The following is a 22,906-nucleotide window of genomic DNA, read 5'->3' on the forward strand; positions in this document are numbered from 1 at the left end:
AGGTTTCTCTCTCTTTGCTCTCAGGCAGCCCATCAGGTCGGTGAGGATGAGATAAGCTTGTCCACTCTGGGACGAGTTTATACTATTGATTTTAATTCTATGCAGCAAATCAATGAGGACACGGGAACAGCACGTGCCATTCAGAGAAAACCTAACCCCTTAGCCAATACTAACACTAGTAAGTACTTCTTGAGTTAATAGTACTGTATTGTCATGTGAATAATAGTTGTGATAAAGAGTTTAATTGTTTTCATTGAGTGTCTTTATTAAGCTTAAGAGCGTTGCATAGGAGTAATTTGTTGTTGTTGTTTCTATCATGTTTTAATTGATGAATGAGCCAGTATTGCTGAAATGGTAGCTTGCGCATTATTTTTCTGCTGTGCGATTTGCAGCATCCCGGACTCCAGCCGGAATTGGCCCATGCAGTTTTTTATCTGATCTGTTATCCCTCTTACACCTTTATTTTTTTATTTTTTTAAAGATTTTATTGATGTATTTGAGAGAGAGAGAGACAGCCAGCGAGAGGGAACACAAGCAGGGGGAGTGGGAGAGGAAGAAGCAAGATCTCAGCAGAGGAGCCTGATGCGGGGCTCGATCCCAGAACGCCGGCCGGGATCACGCCCTGAGCCGAAGGCAGACACTTAACGACTGAGCCACCCAGGCGCCCCTCCTCTTACATCTTTAGATCCACCCATACCTCTCAGCTTATTAGTTCTTTGCAACCTTTTATGTGATACATTCCTATCAAAATTCTCTTCTTCACTAATGAAGAATAGATTTTTTTGGTTCAGGTTTCTGACGTGTCTCTGTCCTTGGGGATACAGTCTATTGGTTTTGCAGCTCTAGGTAAGAGTGCAGGGTCAGCACACTTTTTCTGAGAAGGGCCAGATAGTAAATATCTTAAGCTTTATGGATTGTATAGTGCCTGTACTCCACCCCACTATTGTAGCTCCAGAACAGCCGTACAAAATATATAAACAAATGTATATGGTTATGTTCCAATAAGGCTTTATTTACAAAAATAGGAGCTGGGCCAGATAGAGCCTTTGGACCGTACTTTACTAACCCCTGGTCTAGAGCTTACTTCCTCATCAGTTTCCTTTCCCCTGTACCTTACTCCCTCCAAGAAAAGTGACAGATCACCTTGTTTTTCTATAGCTTCTAGTTATGTACCCACTGTCCATTTCTTGAACTCTGTGTATTTCTTACCAGTGGTGTAGCTGGCTAATACTGAAATGTCCTCGGTGTTTTGTTGAACATGTATTATGAAAGTAAGAGGTACAGCATGCCGATACCTTGTTCTTTCTAGCCAGCTCAGTTTTGTCTTAATGCTGCCTTTGGTATCTCTGTAGACCCCAGTTGATTGTATTAGATAAGTTAATTTGTCATATAACCAGATGTTTTCATAACATTTCAAATAATTGCAGCAGCTCGAATGCTTTGTTGTTTACTTCCTTGTGTTTCTGAAGTCTGTAACTTTAGGATTGTACTTTTTTTTTTTTAATTAACAGGTGGATATTCAGAGTTAAAGAAGGATGATGCTCGAGCACAGCTTATGAAAGAGGATCCGGAACTGGCTAAGTCTTTTATTAAGACATTATTTGGTGTTCTTTATGAAGTGTATAGTTCCTCAGCAGGACCTGCGGTCAGACATAAGTGCCTTAGAGCAATTCTTAGGATAATTTATTTTGCGGATGCTGAACTTCTGAAGGATGTCCTGAAAAATCATGCTGTTTCAAGGTGTGTTCATGAAAACAGTGAAAACGTTTTAGAAATTCAAGTCTCTGCAAGTAATTTCAGCAATCTTTAAAGTAATATTGTAGGAAAAAAATGCATAAACCAGTTGATTTGTACTGTCTCGAGACCTTTGTTGTCTCTTCGTATTCATACACACCTTTGAGAAAGACAAATGCAAAAGTTAAGCACTTAAGAAAAATTTCGGTTGTTTTCACCATTAAAACATTTTGCTCTCAAGTTTAAAGTAGTATGGCCAAAAATAATTCTCAAATGCAGACAGATGTTTTATATATGAATGCTTTCTTTTTTTAGTCACATTGCTTCCATGCTGTCAAGCCAGGACCTGAAGATAGTAGTTGGAGCACTTCAGATGGCAGAAATCTTAATGCAGAAGTTACCCGATATTTTTAGTGTTTACTTCAGAAGAGAAGGTAATGTCATTCACGATAATTAATTAATGGTTAATCTTTTGGTCTAAATAGTATTTCAGTAGCCATATAACTTTAATTTAGAACAAAAATTAAACTTTTATCTTTTATATAAGACATTTTCAAGTTTACAGCTCATGTACATATAGATTGTGTCTTTCATGAAATTTATTAATACAGGTTGTGTGAGATTAATGGTTAGGTGATAAACACTTAAGTTACATTTCAGTGATGCGAGTGTTTATGGGCCAGAAGCAGTCATTGACTTTTCACATAGATAATGTACCCCTGCCCATAAAGATGTCTTGAAAAAGTCAGGAGTTCACTTTCTTTACCAGTGAATCCCTAGTAGATCAGAACACTTATAAAAGGGATTATTATTTACTCCATTGGGTCTAGTCCCCTAATTTGAGGAATTGGAACATGGAAATCATCCTAGGAGATACAGTACTTTTCCATTCTCTTTTTGAAGATCACAAAGATGAAACCATATTGCTCATTTGGGTGTTTTATCCTTTTCAAATATGCCAAGATATTAAAGGAGTTCTTTCTCATCAACAAATCTCTTTATGGCTCTTTTGGTCTTTAAGGATACATTGGTCTTGTGTGAGGACACAGGAAATAATGGTATTTTACCCTCAAGTAATCCTTAGCTTCATCTTCCATCTTATCTAAACAGTCCTAGTTCTTTCTGCATATGATCTATTTTCCCTTCTTTCATCACCTAATGCTGGATCTGTATCTCTTCACATCTTGAGAGTGCTATTATAGTCATGCTAGTGTAAGGGTATTAAATCAAATGGGAAGAGTTTTTCACTATTTCTTACTAGTTCTGTTTAAATAACAAAGAATTTTTTAAAAAATCCCAATGCTACATATTTATATGAATTAGAAGGCACACTCTAAAACTGTGGTTAACAAACGGGCTACATTTATGAATAGATGTTTCTGTTATCACACAAACATTTGTTATGTGTTCTTTTTAGCCTTGGATTATTCTATAATTTGCATTCTGTGTTTTGGTTTTGTTGTTCTGTTTTAGTTGTTTGCCTTTAGTTGTTCTACCTTTCTGATATATTTCACCCTTCTGATTTGGGAGCATACCAGAATATGTCTTTTGCTCAAAGTGATTTTTTTTTTCTTTTTACATTTATAGTATCACTATGCTATCAGATTGAATTTTCCACACCCCAAAACTTATATAGTATGTACAGTATGAAGTTTATGGAGCAGTCTTGATTAGTTCTGCTGCTTTGCATCTGGCTAGGTATACTGTTTCAGGTTCCACTTAAATGTCATTTATTCCTGAGGACCTTGCCTTCCTTCTGGAATCTGTTAGGTCCTGATTGCTGTGTGCCCCATAAGCAAGCACTTACTTTCTCTCTGAGGAGCAGTTTACAATTTATTTGTAATTTCTTAATAGTTTTGTTTTTTTCCTTCCCCAGTAACTGCCCTGAGTCCATTTTTCTCATCCAGGGTCTTATTCTTAGTACCTGGCACACAGTCTGACTTGTGATTGCTGCAAATAATATTTGTGGAATGTGACTGAATCAGATTTGAGTTCATTCAGATATCTTGTGTTTTTTGTGTTTTTGTGTTTTTCTGTTTGTTAGTTTGTTTTAAAAATTCTGATGGAAAGCTCTGGACTGTTTCCCAGAAAAAATGTGAATGTGTGAACACGAATTCATACATTCGGACACACACCTCGGCATACAATTGATAATTCTTGGCAACTCCCTCCCATCCCCCACCATGTACATTCTCCTGTGATTCTAGCCCAGATATGAACCCCTGCCTCGTAAGTTACTATTTAGCTCTCCTTATACACCCCCAGGGATGTGAAAAATCACCATCCTTGGATTGCTGGTGTTCTCTTTTGGCAGTAGTGTTACTGTGATCTTGTCTCACTGTAGCATTTGAAGTTAGCTAATAACCGTAGTGGGCCTTTATCTCCTGGCTCTCAAGCCACAGGTGCACTACCGCATTTTTGTAGTTCATTGTTTTTATAATGGTATTTTGAATTTCCAGTAGAACTTTATGGGTGACCCTGTTAAATTTCCTGTTACCAGGTTTTGAATATTTGAAGACTTTCAATGTAAATATCTTTCTTTAATGTTTAATTTGCCTGCTACTTTACAGAATGGAGTCAAGTGGAAAACCCTGGCACCTAAGTCATCATGCTCTATCTATCCCTCCCCCACCCCCCCGCCCATTTGCCAGATACTTTTTATTCATTCTCTGTAAATCAGTGTTAGCATTTAGAGATTCTGTAATCATGGGGAGGTGGTCTTGGTTAAAACTGACTCTTAAATCTGTTACTATATAGGTGTAATGCATCAAGTAAAACACTTAGCAGAATCAGAGTCTTTGTTGACAAGTCCACCAAAGGCATGTACGAATGGGTCGGGATCCTTGGGGTCCACGACGTCCGTCAGCAGTGGAACAGCCACGGCCGCCACTAACGCTGCGGCTGACTTGGGGTCCCCCAGCTTGCAGCACAGCAGAGATGATTCTTTAGATCTGAGCCCTCAAGGGTAAGTCAGAGTTTTGTGCTGATTTTTATGCTTTTTGCCTTTACCTGTGTTCTGGTACCTGAGATTCACACAGGGAATAAAATGGTAAAATATTAGAGAGGACACTTTGTTTTTTCCCATCTCTGTTTTGTTCCATGTTTAATGGGAATGGGAAGAGACCAAACATTTATTGGAAAGCCACTGTATTGAGCCGTGTTTAGGAACCACAGGAGCTACTGGGTATTTCTAGTGTCATATTAGGGAACTGAGGCTCAGTGAACTTTCTGAGTGAACTAATTGAGAGTTAACGATGAGCACAGTGTCGCACACTTATTTTTACAGATGTAGGATTTGAACCCTCATTTCTAATTGAGTAGTTTTGTGATTATTTACTGCATTGTTGCATACATACCAACTTCAAGAAATCCAGATAATGACATTTTTGGAATGTACAGGAAAAGACCTGATTTCCATTAATTTTTAATTGGGAGATGGAAACTTTGCTCTTAATAAAAGAGAGTGGGAGTTCTTAAATATGTCTACTTCTACCTCCATATCTGTTTTAATCCCTTTGTTGTACTGTGCTTCTGAGAACATTACCAAACCCTCATATTAGTTTTCATTTTGTTGTGTTGAAACAAATTACACTCTAAACGTGTTTTTGTTTCTTTGACATTAGAAACTCAGTATTGCTGCATGACTGGTGTATGATCAACAGATTCAGTTCTGAAATTCAAAGTGTACTTAGCTAATACTCGTTTCTACTCCTTCTAAGCTATAACATAGATTTTGGTAAAACATACTGTACTTAATAAGTGAGGTCCAAACATTTAATCCTGTAAACTGCAAGGTGGCATTGTCCTAAGAAGCTGTCTATCTCAGGATCCCAGCTCCTTTTGCTGCCACCTGGTGGCAGTTGTCCATTTTTAACTTAAATATGAATTTTGGCAATTCTGGGCCTTGGGCTACAGACTGGGACTTCTGACACAGTGGCTGTTATTTTAGCAAGCTGCTTAGTTTGGGTGGTACCTATGTCATGAGCCCAGTCCATGGGATTGAACCTGGAGAATATACTGGGGACCCTTCACCTCTTCTCAAGTTGGATTTGTTGGCCAGTTTTCCCTGACAGCCTTGCCTGCCTCTCTTTCCTCCCTCTCCAGCCCTCCTCCTTCCCCCTGGCTGCTGTAGTAACTTAGTTGCTGCGGCGTTTCACTATCTAGCACAGGCGTGGTGCCCGAGACATCAGGTGCTCGGTGAAATGTCATGCAGCTCAGACAAGTGCGGTATTTCCGAGTAAAGGAATTAGACTTGATTATATAGTTTCTAACAGTTGAAAAATTTAAAAGATGAGGAAAGAAATTTCCAGAGTTTTAAGTGGTTCCATTCCCTTCTAATATGGTTTCAAATAAAGAAAAGTTCATATCAGTTTATAAAGGGGGAATCGTTTGATCATAGTTCATTTGTCCATGGGCGCCTGTGTGACTCGTTTGTTCAAGCGTCTGACTCTTGATTTTGGCTCAGGTTATGAGCTCTGGGTTATGAGATCAAACCCCATGTCGGGCTTCATGCTCAGCACAGAATCTGCTTGAATATTCTCTCTCTGCCCCTCCCCCCACTTGTATTCTCTCTAAAGTAAATAAATCTTTAAAGATAAAAGTTCACTTCTCTTGATTTCAAAGCATATTTAAACATATTAGTAAGTATTTTTAATAGACATACCAGATGTTGGAAGACCTTCAAAAGTTTTTTGTTGTTATTTTTTGGTTTTTCTAATTTTATTTGAGTTGCAGACCAACTGAACCAGAACCCCCCCCCCTTTTTAAAGATTTTTTATGTATTTATTTTAGAGAGCATGCTAGCATGGGGGAGCGAGGGGGAGAGGGAGAGAGAAACTCAAGCCGACTCCATGTTGAGTGTGGAGCCCAGTGCAGGGCTCAATATCACAACCTAAGCCGAAGCCAAGAGTCAGATGCTCAACTGACTGCGCCACCCAGGAGCCCGAACGTTTTTTCCATCTTCTCCATCTTAGGTAGTTTTGTTATTCTCAGAATCTGTTGATATTTCAGACTATTTCTGCTGTTGTTAAGAATATTGAAAATAAGACACAAAGTCTGTGTATGTTCTATTTCAGGTATTCTTAATTCAAAATAGGTTTTTCATACTATGACTTCATATTTGTTTATAGGTAATTTTGAGTTTAAAAAAAAATCACTAAACTATTTATAAATGCATTCATTTAGGATGTTATAGTAAGTACATACTGTGAAAGCACTTTGGGTAGTATCGGGAAAGTATCTTGGTAACACTCAGTGTCCTGTATATTTTACGTTTTGTCATTTACGTTAGGAAAGAAATATGGCAATCAGATTTAACATTCTTCTTCTAGTTTCTTCTTAATACTGCTTCTTTGCATCATAAATTTGTTCTATGCGCTTTATATGTACAACATTTTATAAGAAGTTTTAACACAGGATTAATCAGATATTCTATTTGGTGTCACTTTTAGTAGTTCAGTGTAGTCCAATAAGCTGTTTTCTGGATTAATCACCTTCTGTGTCTCTAGACCTCTAGAACATGACTAGGGCAGAGTCTGCATTAAATAATCACAAAATGAAGAGGCATATTTATGGCAATATTTTGCACCTCCTTGTTTCTGCCGTTCTAGCTTGCTTGTCAATGAGCGATTGTAATAAATCGTGGTAATTGCTAAACTTATCCATGTTTTCCCATGTGATAGTCGACTAAGTGATGTTCTAAAGAGAAAACGGCTGCCAAAACGAGGGCCAAGAAGGCCAAAGTACTCACCTCCAAGAGATGATGACAAAGTAGACAATCAAGGTAACTGCTGTGGTGAGGCAGTGGGTGCAGAGGGGGGGACGGGGCAGCGAGTGCGCTTGTGAATGCTGTCGGTAGCTTCAGCCTAAAGCACACCTCGGTTTCCTGAACACTCAGTGTTCTTAGTTGTTTCAGCAAATTCATCTGGTAATGTAAACAGGAATGTTAAAATTCAGTGGGTTTTCATCAGTTAAACTAAGATGACTTAACTATCATTCCCGTTTCTTTTCATAGCTAAAAGCCCTACCACTACTCAGTCACCTAAGTCTTCTTTCCTGGCAAGCTTGAACCCAAAAACGTGGGGAAGGTTAAGCGCACAGTCCAACAGCAACAACATTGAACCAGCACGAACTGCGGGAGTTAGCGGTCTTGCCAGGGCCGCCTCAAAGGACACCATATCCAATAATAGGTGAAGTGGGGGGAATTCTCTATTACTTTCGTTCTCAGATTAGCAAAGCTCTACGTGATTGCAGTCAGCACGTTTACTGTGTTGAGATGAAACATGGATACAGACCTTTTAATTTATGCGCAGAAGTGGCATTGCTCAAGAATGGAGTAGATTCTCAGTTCTTGAACTCTGCCTGGCTTTGTCCTAAATTACGTCTTACATCTTAAAATCTGTTTGTGACATTTCTGGTCGGAGGTCAACATATGTTCATAAACCAAATAAATTATGTTCCCCGTGGAACCTGTTCCTTAGTTTTGTTCTAGACAAGGGAGAGAGGACCTATTTTCAGTCTGCACACACAGACACTCACCCACTTTTATGATACCCTTCCTTTCTCTGCCCTTTACAGTGGAATTTAAGGATCCTGTAGTAGAGGCTTCTTTGTTCTAAAGCTGTATCAGCTAAACTTTTTCACATACTGGTCTGTGGCTTTATTTTTTTATTTTTTCAGTCTGTGGCTTTAAAAAAATTCTTTCTTTAAAACCTTTCTGAGTTGTTTTATTTAGTTTTTTGACTCCGGATGTAACACACCAACAAGGATTACTTTCTCTGCAAATAAGAAATTTTTAAAAATCAAATGCCACTGGGTAAAGAAATACGCTCTTTTTTTCCCCCCCCTTTTTTTGGTGGTGGTGGATTGATTTGGTTTGGTTGGTTGGTTGGTTGTTTTTCCCAGTTTCGTTTAATAAAAAATAATTAAGCAATCGTGTATCTAAATCCATTAAAATTTGTGATTTTAATAGGTCTCAGTTAATCACGCATCTAACAGGTGCATGTTTCTGGTCTATAGTTCTTTACTTCAGCTTAATTTGGTTCATCTGAATTTATTAATCTAGAAGCCTAGGTGAAAAAGGGTTTTAAATGTAGCAGCTGTTTGCCTTTGATGTGGAGTTACAATTGAAATCCTTTCCATACATGGAGAGTAAATTTAATATCTTGTTTTTCCTTATTGCAGAGAAAAAATTAAAGGTTGGATTAAGGAACAGGCGCATAAATTTGTAGAGCGTTATTTCAGTTCTGAGAACATGGATGGAAGCAACCCTGCCCTGAATGTCCTTCAGAGACTTTGTGCTGCGACTGAACAACTCAACCTCCAGGTACCGCGTGGGCTGCACCGAATTGGTTCTTTGTCATCTCTTCCAGCTTCTCTTCTGTCTTCTGTCCTTCCCTTGATGACTATGACTTTCCATGAATTTTCTTGTCCTAGATCGATTTTTTTCGCCAGACATGTACCTTTAGCACTGACATTTCTGTAACTTGTCCCTTGACTTTGGTGCTTTATTACTTTGTCATAAACTATACTGGGAATCTCATCTTTGACCAACTTCTCTTCTCATCGCATATTTCTTCTTAAGAGTTTATTTAGAGAGCGCATGCATGTGAGCAGGGGGCGGAGCAAAGCCAAAGGGAGAGAGAATCTCAAGCAGACTCCAGTCTGAGTGTGGAGCCTGTTGCAGGGCGTGATCTCACGACCCTGAGATCATGATGTGAGCCCAAATTTAGAGTAGGACATTCAACTGAGTGAGCCATCCAGGCGATCTGTCACATCCCATATTTCTTGACAAAGAAAAGACTTGAGAAATGTCCCCAAGTACATCTCAACCATGGGTATTAAAGTTGATGGGACCCTCCTTAACCCCTCACCACCTGGATCTGATAGTACTTGGAGAGGGAGATTGAATAAGCCTTTTATGTTTCATCTGGTTCTTAGCCTTTTTACATTTTTAATGCACTTGGAGCAATTCGTGTACTATACGTTTTCCAAGAAATTGTCCATTTCATCCGGGTTTTAAACGTATTAATTTGAAGCCACACTTTATATTTTTGTTTTATTTTCTCATTCTGGTATTCTAGCTCTTAACCTTTCAGATTGTATTCTTAATTCTTTGTCTCTTTTATTTATTTATTTTTATTTTATTTTAGACTTTGGTTTTTGTGTTAGTTGTATGGATGCTGGTTTTCTTCCATGAAATACTAACATTTGTGACTATGCGTGTAAAATCATAGTTTCCAAGGTTCTATCAAGAATGCATCACTGCCCCCCCCACCTTCTTTTTTAAAGCTGTTTAGAGTGTATTCAGTTCCTCTTGGGGAAATGTGAACTGTGCATTTAGTGAGGACTGTTTAAATCGATATAGAAATACTGTTCCCAACTCTTTCAGGTGGATGGTGGAGCTGAGTGCCTTGTAGAAATCCGTAGCATAGTCTCAGAGTCTGATGTTTCATCGTTTGAAATCCAACATAGTGGATTTGTGAAGCAGCTGTTGCTTTATTTGACATCTAAAAGTGAAAAGGATGCTGTGAGCAGAGAGATCAGATTAAAGAGATTCCTTCATGTATTCTTTTCTTCACCAGTAAGTTATCTCCTAATGCTTCTCTATCTTCTTATAGGAATCACTGGTCACTGATATGTGTATTTTCATCTCAGTAATTTCCATTAGGTGCTGGTCAAGATATTGAGGTCGAGTTTCTAGCTTCTGACACACAGTTGGATTTGGATTCCTTGGTCTTTTATATCAGATATACTAGCAAAGCAACAGAAGGGTGATTTAATAGCTCATGTGCCACAGTTTCTATGGCCAGTGTATCTCGAGTCTTCGTTTTTTCTGTAAGACCAGCCATTAATTGTAGTCTCTCACTTGTGAGTGTATTTTATTCTCAATATTGTTTTTAAACATGTTGTAAACAATATATACATATAGGGAAATACGGTAAAATAGCTGTAGACATAAGAGAGTGAGCATATACGTTTCCATTTTGCATATAAAATGCAGTATTAACAATTCTGTGTGAGAATACTCAGTCACCACTTATAACCTGGATTACAAGATCAGAAGGCCCAGAGAGGCTCCCCTTCCTCAGCCTCAGTGGGTAAGAGCACGAATGTAACTACCCTTGGACACTAATGACTTAACATCATTCTGCTTGTTACGAAGCTTCTAGAGAGAAGGCATCCTCTGGATCATCTGTGTAGTAAGACTAAGGGTAATTGTCCTGTGTGTTGGTGAAACTACTTCACAATGCCTTCCTTTCAGTGTTCGTAGGCATTTGAGCACTTCCTGTATTGCTTTACCTTGGGCTATGTGAAGCGGAGTTGATATCTGTTCGAGATGCCTTAGATGTGTTGCAACACTGGATGTAGTTTTATACCACGTTTAAGATTATGTATAGGTCTGTAATCTCTTACCCGAAACTCCTTGGGGCTGAGCGGGTTTCAAGAGTTCTACAATACCGTCCATATATATTACATGATATTCCCAGTGGATTCTAAATAGCAGTCCATATACATCAAGTATTTTTGCAGGAAAGCATATGGATAGTCCTACTTGGTATAGGTAAATAAAGACTGCAGCTAGCCTCATGTCTGCTTGAGTCAGATCTCACCACCAAAAAGTTGGGTTTTCAAGCCTTTTGGACCTAGGAATTATGAATAAGGGATTGTGGGCCTGTACAAAAAAGAGTTTCTGTTTGAAATAATTTATATGGAAATAATCATTGCAGCCAAATCTATCAAAAGAGATAAAAGAGAAGAGATGACTGCTTCTCTTTTGTAAAACTGCCTTTTAAATTTTCTTGTTGAAGAGTGTTCCATTTTCAAGAGGCCTTGCTTAACCTGTTGGTTTATTTATAACTTTAGCTTCCTGGAGAAGAGCCCATTGGAAGAGTAGAACCAGTGGGTAATGCACCTTTGTTGGCATTAGTTCACAAGATGAACAACTGCCTCAGCCAGATGGAACAGTTTCCAGTCAAAGTACATGACTTCCCCAGTGGAAATGGGACAGGAGGCAGGTAAGGATCAGTGCCTGGCTGTGCCCTTGCCATGGGACTCTGTGCTTCATTTGGTTGAAGTAGAGTGGCAAGAGGTCTGGTAACGTCATCTTCTGCCCAAAGACCATTTGGCTGTAATGACTTTAAGAAAAATACTTTATATCTTTAAAATCACCCCACGTGTTTTAAACATGATGTTTTGGAAGTACATAACTCAGTGACTGTGTTGGCAAGCTGTAATAGGCTTAGTGTTCCTTAAATTGATAACTTTAATATATATTGCTTCTCTCCGTGAATTTTATAGACATGGATAATAAAATATTTGCATTCTGTGTAATAATGCGATTTCCTATGTGATGGAAGTGATTATACCTTTGATGGGTTTTAACAATAGGTGTATATTTTGAAGTTTTCTTGTTTCATTAAAACTTGTGTTTTTTCCATAATATAGTATTTTTACTGGACTCATGAAATGGTGCATAAAGAATTCACTATAAAAGTTCATTGTATTTTATGGGGTGTTACAGGGTTTCTGAAATATTATGACTAGAAGCCTACAAAATAAGATATTAGTTAGGTTTAAAATACACAATCTGATGTGTTTTGAACACATTTAAAATTTTTATTGAATTAAAACAATATGCGTATTGAACAGACGGATCCGTGTGGGCTAGGTTTTTTTCTGGCTTTGAAAATTAATATAGAATGTGGCATCAGTTTTGATCATTATCCTGTCCTGAAACATTTTATGAAATATAGGGGCATTTTTATCTATGCCTGAGAAAAGCATGAAGTTTTTCATTTTTACCAAGATTTGTATAAAATATGTATGTTTACGTATGTGTATATCCCATCTAATGAAATATTCTTTCCCATACTCCTATTTGCATGCCTTATGGAATCTTACAGATAACTGCATTTTAAGCCTGTTTGTGTCTCACTGTTGTCAGCCCTTTCCAGAAATGAGCAATTAAATATCATTACCAGGTTTAGACTGGCGTAGCTATCAAACTGCTTCATTCAAAAGAATGTAGCAAAGTAAAATTTAAAGGTTAGTTTTTAAAGTAATTTTGTAGCAGAAATGTTTGAAAGCAAAAAAGAGGGCTTTTCCCTTTGTTTTTAAAGCCATAGAACTCAGCTATGCAGTGGCAAAATACTGCAGAAGTGAGCATGCTCAAGTGGTTGAGGAATTTTTATTCTAGAGAAATAGTTGTATCTCAGTGGTGAGGATTCCTGCTCACATGGGTTCCTGGTATGTCAGAGATAGAATGATGATTTAATGTTTTCCTATGCATGCATGCATACCCTCTTTTATTTCTTACTTTATAGTAACTTTTACTAAATAATTTGAATTGCTGGCTTGACTATTTACATAACTGGTAAGTAAGTGCTTATTTTGTGCCTTAAGAAAATGAAGTTTGTCTTGTCTTGTTTTTTTGAATTATGTTGATTTTGAAAATAATAGAATAACTTTTTTTCACAAATTATCTTGAGCTTTTCTCTCAACAGAGGATCACAGGCTTTAAAATTTTTCAACACACATCAGTTAAAATGCCAGTTACAGAGACATCCAGACTGTGCAAATGTGAAGCAGTGGAAAGGCGGGCCGGTCAAGATTGATCCCCTGGCTTTGGTACAAGCTATCGAGAGATACCTTGTAGTTAGAGGTACTTTCCCTACATGTATGTTTTGTGTTTATACATACATTAGGCTGGGAATATTAGGGAATGTGGAAACAATTTGCCTGTTGCTGCTTCTGCTAAAACGTAGCATTGGGAACTTGTGTTCCCATCGTTCATTTTCTACATAGCCTGTGGAAATGTGATAAACTTCCAAGGGGTTGATGGCTTACTTCAGCGATGAGTTAGTTCATTTATCTTGTTGGAACGTAATGTAGTAGAAATGGCGCTTTGTAGGTGACAGTTTTCTTAGCTCTTTCTGCTTCATAGGTCACAGTGTAATATACATGGTTTTCTAAGAGTATGTTAGTTTAACCAGTACGCGTGGGCTTTTCTTTGCCACGGACAATTGCTAGGAGTTTAATAGCCTTCTTGGGTCCTCAGGGTATGGAAGAGTAAGAGAAGATGATGAAGACAGTGATGATGATGGCTCCGACGAGGAAATCGACGAGTCTCTGGTAAGTGTCTGGTGCTATTCTCACCATGTTGTTGTGCACACGGTTCAGGGCCTGGAGCTTAAATGGGTTTCCTGTTCTTTATTCAGGCCGCTCAGTTCTTAAATTCCGGCAACGTAAGGCACAGGCTACAGTTCTACATCGGCGAGCATTTGCTGCCGTATAACATGACCGTGTATCAGGCAGTCCGGCAGTTCAGTATCCAGGCCGAGGACGAGCGGGAGTCCACAGACGACGAGAGCAACCCTCTGGGGAGAGCTGGCATTTGGACAAAGACTCATACAATATGGCAAGTCTGAAACTGACTTTGTTGGCTTTGTCATCAACTTCAATATATCTTCCGTGTGTTTTGTAATTCTTATTAATAGCTGGCTTACATAAAGAGAGGGGACCCAAATCCTACATTTTATTAAAAGCCACTTCAAATCTTTTATCTCGGTGTTTGTGAAAGCATGCATGTGCACACATGTGTACGTGTGTATTTGCCTTCATGACGTCTCCTAGAAACATGTACTCATGGGCGATAGTCATAGTTTACGTCAGCTTTTTAGATTCATTTCAGGTCTTTAAACAAGAAAAAAACATCTCTGTAAGATGATATTCCTTTAGGTAATAAGAAGCTTGGCATCTCTGAGCCCTTAGAGGCATTTGGATGTAGCTTTCTGCATTGTGTGTGAATGTCTGCTACTTAAATTTAAAGAGAGCCAGTCTTTGGGGCCGCTGGGTGGCTCAGTCAGTTCAGCAGCCAACTCTTGATCTCCGCTCAGGTCTTGGTCTCAGGGTTGTGAGTTCAAGCCCCGTGTTGGGCTCCACTTTAAATAAATAAATAAATACAATAAAGAGAGCCATTCTTCTCTGAACCACCACTGGAGTTCCTCAGGTGGCCCCTCCTGGAACAGTGGACTCTTTGTGGTCTCTTCTCAGAAACAGCGCCATTGGTAATTCTCCAAACCCATAAGTAGGGAGAAACAGGATAGATCTCAGAGTTCTGGTAACTCTGGTGTCTGTGGGTCACACTTTGGCCCCTGTAGAATAGTTTTTATTTTTAAAATCTACATTTAGTTTATATACTCTCCAATCAATTTAGGTACAAACCCGTGAGAGAGGATGAAGAAAGTAATAAAGATTGTGTTGGTGGTAAAAGAGGAAGAGCCCAAACAGCTCCAACAAAAACATCCCCTAGAAATGCAAAAAAGCACGATGAGTTATGGCATGGTAAGTTGATGTACGGGAGGGGAAAACACATTGCCGTGGGGCAGTAGTCTTCTTGTCGTGGAACTTTTGAAGGAGTGATTTATATCTAGCAGTGAAACCCTTGAATATAATTTAGAAAAAAATGAAATTACCACAAATGAAAATTTAAGTACCTGCAAAATTAAATTTGGGAAGAAAACTGGGGAAAACTCATACTCTTTCCATGAAAAATTTGTTTTCATGAAGGCTAAAACAAATTTCATTAGTAGAACACATTTACTAAAGAAGAGACTGATCGTAGTCAGGCAGGCCCTTCCTTTTTGTCATTTATTATAATCTAACAATTACAGAAGGAATGAAAAGTTTTGCCGGGTAATATAATGACTACAGAATGGACTAGCACCTGCCAGGTGATCTCTTTTCTTTTGTAGTATTCCCTTCCAGTCTATGTGTGCTCACCCACCCACCTCCTCCCCTGTCCATGTGAGGGCTCAGAGTCATTCCATGGAGACCATCCCTACCTGGGAGTTCCAAACTAAGTGGTGTCAGTTGCTGGAATTTTTTCTGGTCCACAGAAATAAGGACATTATAACAGTGTTTTGTTTTGTTTTGTTTTCCATAAAACTAAGTTCTATTATAAAAGGTTTTTATTTTAAGATTTTTGTGTCTGTGTTTTTGGTGTTAAAAATTACCCTTTCTTTTATGGTAGTGATAGTGTTGTGATTTTTAATTCTTTTACTGGGTAAAAGTAAACGGCAGTAGTTTCAACCCCTGACCCCCTGCCCAAGCTACTACTAAGTGAAATCTGAGAAAAATCATAGATCCCTTTGGAAACTATCAGTCTGTCCTATCCTAGGCCTTGGATTAAATAACCAAATCTCTTATCAGATTTACAGTTGGGAATATTTGTCTATTTTACATGGCCATTTTAAGCTGGATAAAAAATTAAAAATCCAGAAAATTTACATAAAATTGTGAACTTAAATTGAAATATTTTGTCTTTATTATTCTCTGGCCGTTTTATTGTTAGCTGTTGCTTCTGTTGAAAACAAGAAATGGGAAATGAGTCAGTTTTTCTCCTTTCCAGTTTATTTGGCTATGGGAGGAAAGCAAAATTTTCATAAGCCTGTACGATTTATGTCTAAGATGAAAGGGAAAAATGCTAAAGCTATCAATACTCCAGTAGAATACCAAACATTAGATGTTCACAACCTGTGGTTACTATTTTCGGGGTGATAAGATGACGCCGGCTGCACTGGCATAGCCTTTCTAACTTCGATTAAACCTTATCTTTGATCTTCTGCCCTCTAGATGGAGTGTGCCCATCGGTATCAAATCCTTTAGAAGTTTACCTCATATCCACGCCACCTGAAAATATAACTTTTGAAGACCCGTCATTAGATGTGATTCTTCTTTTAAGAGTTTTACATGCCATCAGTCGATACTGGTATTACTTGTATGATGTGAGTAACGTGGCCTGCTTATGGAGTTTCCCATCGTGTATTGTGCCTGGCATGTTACCCATAGTTTCTGTCTAGTGGCTGATGAATTTTTGTACTAGAAACAGACATAACGATTCGGTTAAATGTAGGGATCACAGCTCAGCGAAATACAACATACTCACCAGCTTCCTAGCTGTAACTTTATTAAGTTAGGCTACAACACGAAGAACAAATGTGAATTTATAGTTAAAATTCTTTTAGTACATTTATGCAAAAGTTCATTTGTCTAAGTTGAAATATATATTAAGTAAAAAGTCAAGCAAAAGTTGAATGCTTCTTTTGGCATTTATGTAATACAGGGAAGAATGACGGAATTGGCCTCGCACAAAACATTAGCTGCCACGTCAGTGATTGGGTCAGTACTCGTGGCCTGAGGGGGTTGTGGTATTCGAGCTGTGCATTGTAGAAAGTCATTTCTGTTGAGACAGTCGTGAGAAGCTGTCTCTTGTATGTTGGGAACCAGGTGAAATCTAGGCACTCTGCATACATAGTTGGAGATAAAGAGTGAATATAATCCTAATGTTTTACTCTATGTAGACCTTTTTTTTTTTTTTTTTAACATTTTACAGAATGCAATGTGCAAGGAGATTATTCCAACTAGTGAATTTATTAACAGTAAGTTGACAGCAAAAGCAAATAGGCAGCTGCAAGACCCTTTAGTAATCATGACAGGAAACATCCCGACATGGCTTACCGAACTAGGGAAAACCTGGTAAGACGATCATCTCTGAAACGGTGGCGTTGGGGGTGTGTTGTCGTGTTGGTCTTAATATATTTTGTTAGAAAAACACAGGCTTCACTGAACCTATTCGAACGTGTTTACGTAACGTCATCATATTTGGTCACGGCTTTCTTAATAGTGTAGCTGTCTACCCAGAGGAGACGCCTCTAGCTGGGGCTAATACAGGATCTGCTTGTGACCGTATGTGTCTGTATATTTATATGAAATAGGAAAGTATGCAAGGATATTTAAAGAGATTAAAATCCTCTGTCTTCATAAAGCTGGACTCCAAAGGTTTAGTTGATTGATTTTCTGAGCCTTTTTGGGTCCAGTCTTATTCTCAGAGACCATAGAACCGTGCTGATCAATACAGGAGTCAGTAGCCACATATGTCTGTTTATATTTAGATCAATGAAAATTAAGTAAATTAGAAACAAGTTTTTAGTCACATTAGCCACATCCTTATGTGGCTACCTGTATTGAACAGATCAGGTGTTGAATATTGGCATCACCACAGGAAGTGTTTTTAGCAGCTCTGTGTCAAGAACTTCCAGAATCCTAGATCAAGAGGCAGTACGACCTATGTTACTGTGGGGTTCCTTCTTTGGAAATCAGCATGGCCGTTGGGCAGGTTTGAGTGACTTAGAAATGCCAGAGCTGGAAAGAAAATGATGAGCTAATAAAGCCATTATTTATTACTTGTGTATATGTGGAACGGGGATGGCTTGGCACTGTCATGAAGCAGTGATCATATTTTAAAATTAGGGTTTGCTAGTCAGGTTAGACTTGCTGAAGGTCTTTGGGTAGATTAAAGATAATCTTGAATAGACCTGATTTAAAGTGTAGGATTTTTAATAGTTGAATTGCCTATTTCACAGTGAAAAGCTACTTAATGCATTATTACTTGATCACTTAGAAATTTCATACAAGAATTAGGAAAATTCTTCAAAATCAGTTTGCCTAGACCATTATTATTGATTCTACTTATAGTTCTTATTCTGTATCATATCAAAAGTTGTTTCTAAGTACGGATTTGTATGGTTTCTGATTCTAATTCAGGTAATTTATGTCGCATCTTTTTACAGCCCGTTTTTCTTCCCTTTTGATACCCGGCAAATGCTTTTTTATGTAACTGCATTTGATCGGGACCGAGCAATGCAAAGATTACTTGATACCAATCCAGAAATCAACCAGTCTGATTCTCAAGATAGCAGAGTTGCGCCTAGATTGGATAGAAAAAAAGTAAGTTTCTCCCCCAAAATATGTAAAGGTAAATTGCACGGAGCTTTTGACAATAGTGGGAACACTAGCGATGCGGTACTTGGGAGCAGTGCCTGGTGGCGGAGCCATAGCTCAGTCACAGCTGTCTCTCTGCTTGTCTCCTCTGGAGCAGACATGGCTTCCTGTCAAGCTCTTGGAACCAGGCTCTCTGTGATTCTTCTTCACAGTTACGAGTCCTTTTTTCCCGTTGCTGAAATAATTTCTACAATTCTTTTTTTCTTAGTTGCCATAACTCTTGTGCCAAGAAAGAGTCCTGTCTTCTCTCACCAAGGTTTTTCTTTTTAAATTAGGAACTCACACTGTAGCCTCCCTTTTATAATTGGTCCTTTCTGCAGTAGAGTTAACCGGATCCATTTTCTTTCCTTCGCACATCACTCTGATCAGAGATGACCAAAACAAGATTTTTTAAAAAATTTTTTATTATGTTAGTCACCATACAGTACATCCTTAGTTTTTGATGTTGTGTTCCATGATTCATTGTTTGCCTGTAACACCCAGTGCTCTGTGCAATATGTGCCCTCCTTAATACCCATCACCGGCCTAGCCCAATCCCNGGAACACAGGCAGGGGGAGTGGGAGAGGAAGAAGCAGGCTCCCAGTGGAGGAACCTGATGTGGGGCTTGATCCCAGGTCTCTGGGATCACGCCCTGAGCCGAAGGCAGATGCTTAACGACTGAGCCACCCAGGCGCCTCTGAAACAGGATTCTTGATGGGATTCCCAGCTTGAGCCCAGTCAGCCCCTGTGTTGCAGACCTCATCTTCCTGGGCTTCTCACCTTGGCTCCACATTCGGAGCTCTGACTGCTCCACTCGAAGCCATTCCAGCGGGGACCCCATCCTCCGTTTCGGACACTGCACTGCCTTTTACTTCTGATGTCTCTTTAGTGCTGAGGATTCTTACTCAAGTCTGTCTTTCCAAAGCCTGTAACTCCAAGACACATGAGAGCCATTAGTAATGACATTAAGAGAGGGGCTAGAAGGAATGAGAAGCAAAGCAGAAAAACCTTATCTTTTTTGTTTGTTCTGCAAAGCCTTGCTATTTCTATCTTTATTAGTATCATTAGGATTGCGCCAGCGGTGGTGGTGGTAGAATTTAGAAATCTAGCAGGACCTGTCTCCTCCCCGTTAATCTCATCAGTAGATGTTTGTGGTTGTGCTTGTAGGATCTCTCTGCAGGTCCGGGCCAGGAGGCTTCAGCTCTCCTGTCTCACCTGCCACCTCCAGACCAATCTCTCCATTATGTAATTGTAAATATGTCCAGGGGGATGCCACGCCCCTGCAGCCCTGACTTGCATTGGTGTCTGGCAAGGTTGCAGAGAGCCTTCCTTCTCCACCTTGAATTTTCTGAACCTGCCGTGGGCTCGAGATAATACTTACACTTCACTCCGTGTTTGTAGCAGTGGAGCTACTTCTTATCTTAACCTTTTCTGAGGTGTGCTTTTTATAGAAGTAGTCTTGGGGCGCCTGGCTGGCTCAGCTGGCTCAGCGTCCGACTCTTGGTTTTGGCTAGCGTCGTGGGATCAAGCCCCACATCAGGCTCCGTGCTGGGCATGGAGTCTGCTTTGACATTCTTCCTCTCCCTCTCCTTCCCCCACTCGAGCGTCCACATGCACACTTGCTCTTGTGCTCTCTCTCAAATGAGTAAATTTTAAAAAAATAGTTTTTTAACAGTTGATTTTTTTTTTTGCACTCCGAGAAGGGCCACCTGTTTATTAAAGTGTAACGTGTGTACTTCGTTTTTCAGCGCACTGTGAATAGAGAGGAGCTGCTGAAGCAGGCGGAGTCCGTGATGCAGGATCTGGGCAGCTCCCGCGCCATGTTAGAAATCCAGTATGAAAATGAGGTGAGCCTATGCATGGGGATGCTTTTCGACTTCATTTATGCCTTCAACAAGACTTCGTTGGTCCTCTGAAATTCTAAAAGACAAGTGAAATTTGTCTAGAGATAGATAAAACAGAGATTTGCTCTTTTTGGGTGATCTTGGGAGGTCGAAGCTCTCCGGTTTCCAAGATTAAGTTGTGTAATAAAAGACAGGATTTTTTTCTTGCATAAGACCACACGTTTGTGTTATTGTTAGGTTGATAAAGTGAAAGGATGTTTTAAGCATCCCTTTCAGAATGTTTGAACTGCTTTAAAAAGAATCACAGCTATAACCTGTATCATAAATGCACACTTATAACATGTACGATTCTAGCTGTACAAATTCTGATGTCCGAATGTATTCAGTCTGGAAACACTACCACATCAAGATTAGGAAAAACATCCCATCAGCACAAACTATTCTCTTAGACCACTTTGCGGTTCGCGCCCTCCCCCCACCCCCAGGCAATCCTGGGTCTATTTCCTGTCCTGTAGTTTTGTCTTTCTTGCTATCCCATAGGAGGTGGAATCCTGCAGTGTGTAGCCGCTTGTGTTACTCTTCTACACTTAGTATAATGCTTTTGAGATTCATCCTTGTTGTTGCCTGTATCCGTTTGTTTCCTTTTATCACTGGTACTAAGAGTCTGTTGTATGGAGGTGTCAGGAAATGTTTCATCAGGTGATGCCCATTTTCGTTTCCAGTTTTTGACCCTTATGAATAATGTTGCTATGAACATCTGGGTACAAGTCTTTGTATAGACATATATTTTTATTTCTCTTAGGTAAATTCTTCAGCTAAGTTACGTAGTAAGATGCGTTTTTACTTTATGAGACACACGAAACTGTTCCTTTGCCATTTCTCATTCCCACCAGTGGTGGAGCTTGTGAATTTCAGTTGTTTCCCATGCTCACCAACCCTTGGGTCTTGTCTTTTTAATTTGGGGTATTCTGAGGGTGGAGGGGGGTGTGTAACAGTGGCATCTCATTGTGTTCTATTTGTATTTTTTTGATGATTAATAATATTTTCATTCTCATTTGTTTCACTAGCCATTCACACTTCACTCTGGAGAAGTGTCCATCTACTTTTTCATCATCGTGTTTTATGACTAAGTTGTTAAGAGTTCTTTATTACTCTGAATACAAGTTCTTTATGAAATAAGTGTTTGCAAATATTTTCTTCCAGTCTGTGGTTTATCTTTCAGTTTCCTCATGAAATGTCTTTGAAAAGAGCAGAAGTTTTTAATTTTGTTGAAATCTAATTTATCAGGTTCCCCCCCCCCCATTTTCCTGGTTTGTGCTTTTTTATATCAGGAAAATTTCCCCTCATCCTTGGTTTTCAGAGATTTTTCCCCCATGTGTTTTTCTAGAAATTTTATAGTTTTGGCTCTCATACTTAGGTCTATAATCCATTTTAAGTTATATATAGCATAAAGGTAAGGGATTAAAGATATTTTTCTTTTTTCCTAAATATAGGCTATTTCATTTTTCCAGCACCGTTGTTTGAACTTCTCCCATATTGAATGACCTTGGCACCTTTTTGAAAATGAGTCGATTGTGAATATTTGGGTCTATTTCTGGATTTTCTGTTCTTTTTTTGTTAATCTATACTGTCTTGATTACTCTATCTTTATAGTTAGTCTTGAAGTCAGGTAGTGTGAATCCTACAACTTTGTTTTTCTTTGTCAAAGTTGGGGTTATTTTTTAGTCCCTAGTATATCCGTGTAAATTTTAGAATCAGCTTGTCAGTGTCTACAAAAGATTTCACAGGGTATGCTTTGGGATTGTGTTGAATTTTGGTTAGTCTGGGAGAAAATTGACATGTATAGTGTTGAGTCTTGGAGTTCCTTGAACACCGTGTAGACGTCCATTTGTTTAGGTTTTTTTATTTCTCTCAGTTTCACTTCATTAACTTAAGTGTAGAAGTCTTTCATGTGCATATTTCATTAAATTTCTCCCCAAGTATTTCATGTTTTGTGATGATGTTGAAAATGATACTCTCATTTTCCATTTGATGTTAGTTTGTAGAAATACAGTTGATTTTTATATCTTGACTTTATTTTCTGTGACCTTGATAATTATTAGTTCTGATAACTTTTTAATAGATCATTTAGGATTATTGCAGAACCCCAGTTTGGGAGACTTCTGTAAAGGCCCAGATAGTAAATATTCAGGGGTTGTAGGCCCTATAGTCGCCATCACTACTACTCCTTTTGCCTTGTACAAGCAGGAAAGTGGCCGGAGACAATACTTACACAAATGAGCCTGGCCGTGTTCCAACACAATTTTACTGTCAATGAAATTTGAAGTTCATATAATTTTCACATGTGGTGAGATATTACTCAAGATTTTTCAGCCACTGAAATTGTAAAAACCACTCTTAGTTTTGCAGATTGTACAAAAACAGGCAGTGGACTGGAGCTGTAGTTTGCTAACCAGTGTTGTTAAATAGTTGGGTCGGCTGTGAAAAAATACAGTTGTACTTCCTT

General features: G+C 38.8%; 1 protein-coding gene across 11 annotated transcripts in view; it reads left to right on the forward strand.

Moving 5' to 3' along the window:
• TRIP12 (thyroid hormone receptor interactor 12) overlaps window positions 1-22,906 on the forward strand; it is a 140,546-nt gene that overhangs the window by 103,316 nt on the left and 14,324 nt on the right. For 5 of the 11 annotated variants that reach the window (XM_040639437.1, XM_040639442.1, XM_040639457.1 and 2 more), the window contains 17 exons: window positions 25-178; window positions 1,512-1,740; window positions 2,050-2,168; window positions 4,492-4,699; window positions 7,416-7,516; window positions 7,748-7,922; window positions 8,917-9,058; window positions 10,124-10,315; window positions 11,599-11,750; window positions 13,224-13,396; window positions 13,793-13,866; window positions 13,953-14,152; window positions 14,951-15,078; window positions 16,369-16,520; window positions 17,129-17,271; window positions 18,366-18,522; window positions 20,305-20,403. In XM_040639437.1, the coding sequence (XP_040495371.1) occupies window positions 25-178; window positions 1,512-1,740; window positions 2,050-2,168; window positions 4,492-4,699; window positions 7,416-7,516; window positions 7,748-7,922; window positions 8,917-9,058; window positions 10,124-10,315; window positions 11,599-11,750; window positions 13,224-13,396; window positions 13,793-13,866; window positions 13,953-14,152; window positions 14,951-15,078; window positions 16,369-16,520; window positions 17,129-17,271; window positions 18,366-18,522; window positions 20,305-20,403 (2,598 nt within the window). The remainder of the gene's footprint in view (window positions 1-24; window positions 179-1,511; window positions 1,741-2,049; window positions 2,169-4,491; window positions 4,700-7,415; window positions 7,517-7,747; window positions 7,923-8,916; window positions 9,059-10,123; window positions 10,316-11,598; window positions 11,751-13,223; window positions 13,397-13,792; window positions 13,867-13,952; window positions 14,153-14,950; window positions 15,079-16,368; window positions 16,521-17,128; window positions 17,272-18,365; window positions 18,523-20,304; window positions 20,404-22,906) is intronic. The other 6 variants (XM_040639447.1, XM_040639450.1, XM_040639460.1 and 3 more) reach the window with 3 other exon arrangements.

The sequence above is a fragment of the Ursus maritimus genome, unplaced genomic scaffold (assembly GCF_017311325.1).
Source record: "Ursus maritimus isolate PB19 unplaced genomic scaffold, ASM1731132v1 scaffold_1, whole genome shotgun sequence".
Taxonomy (NCBI): domain Eukaryota; kingdom Metazoa; phylum Chordata; class Mammalia; order Carnivora; family Ursidae; genus Ursus; species Ursus maritimus.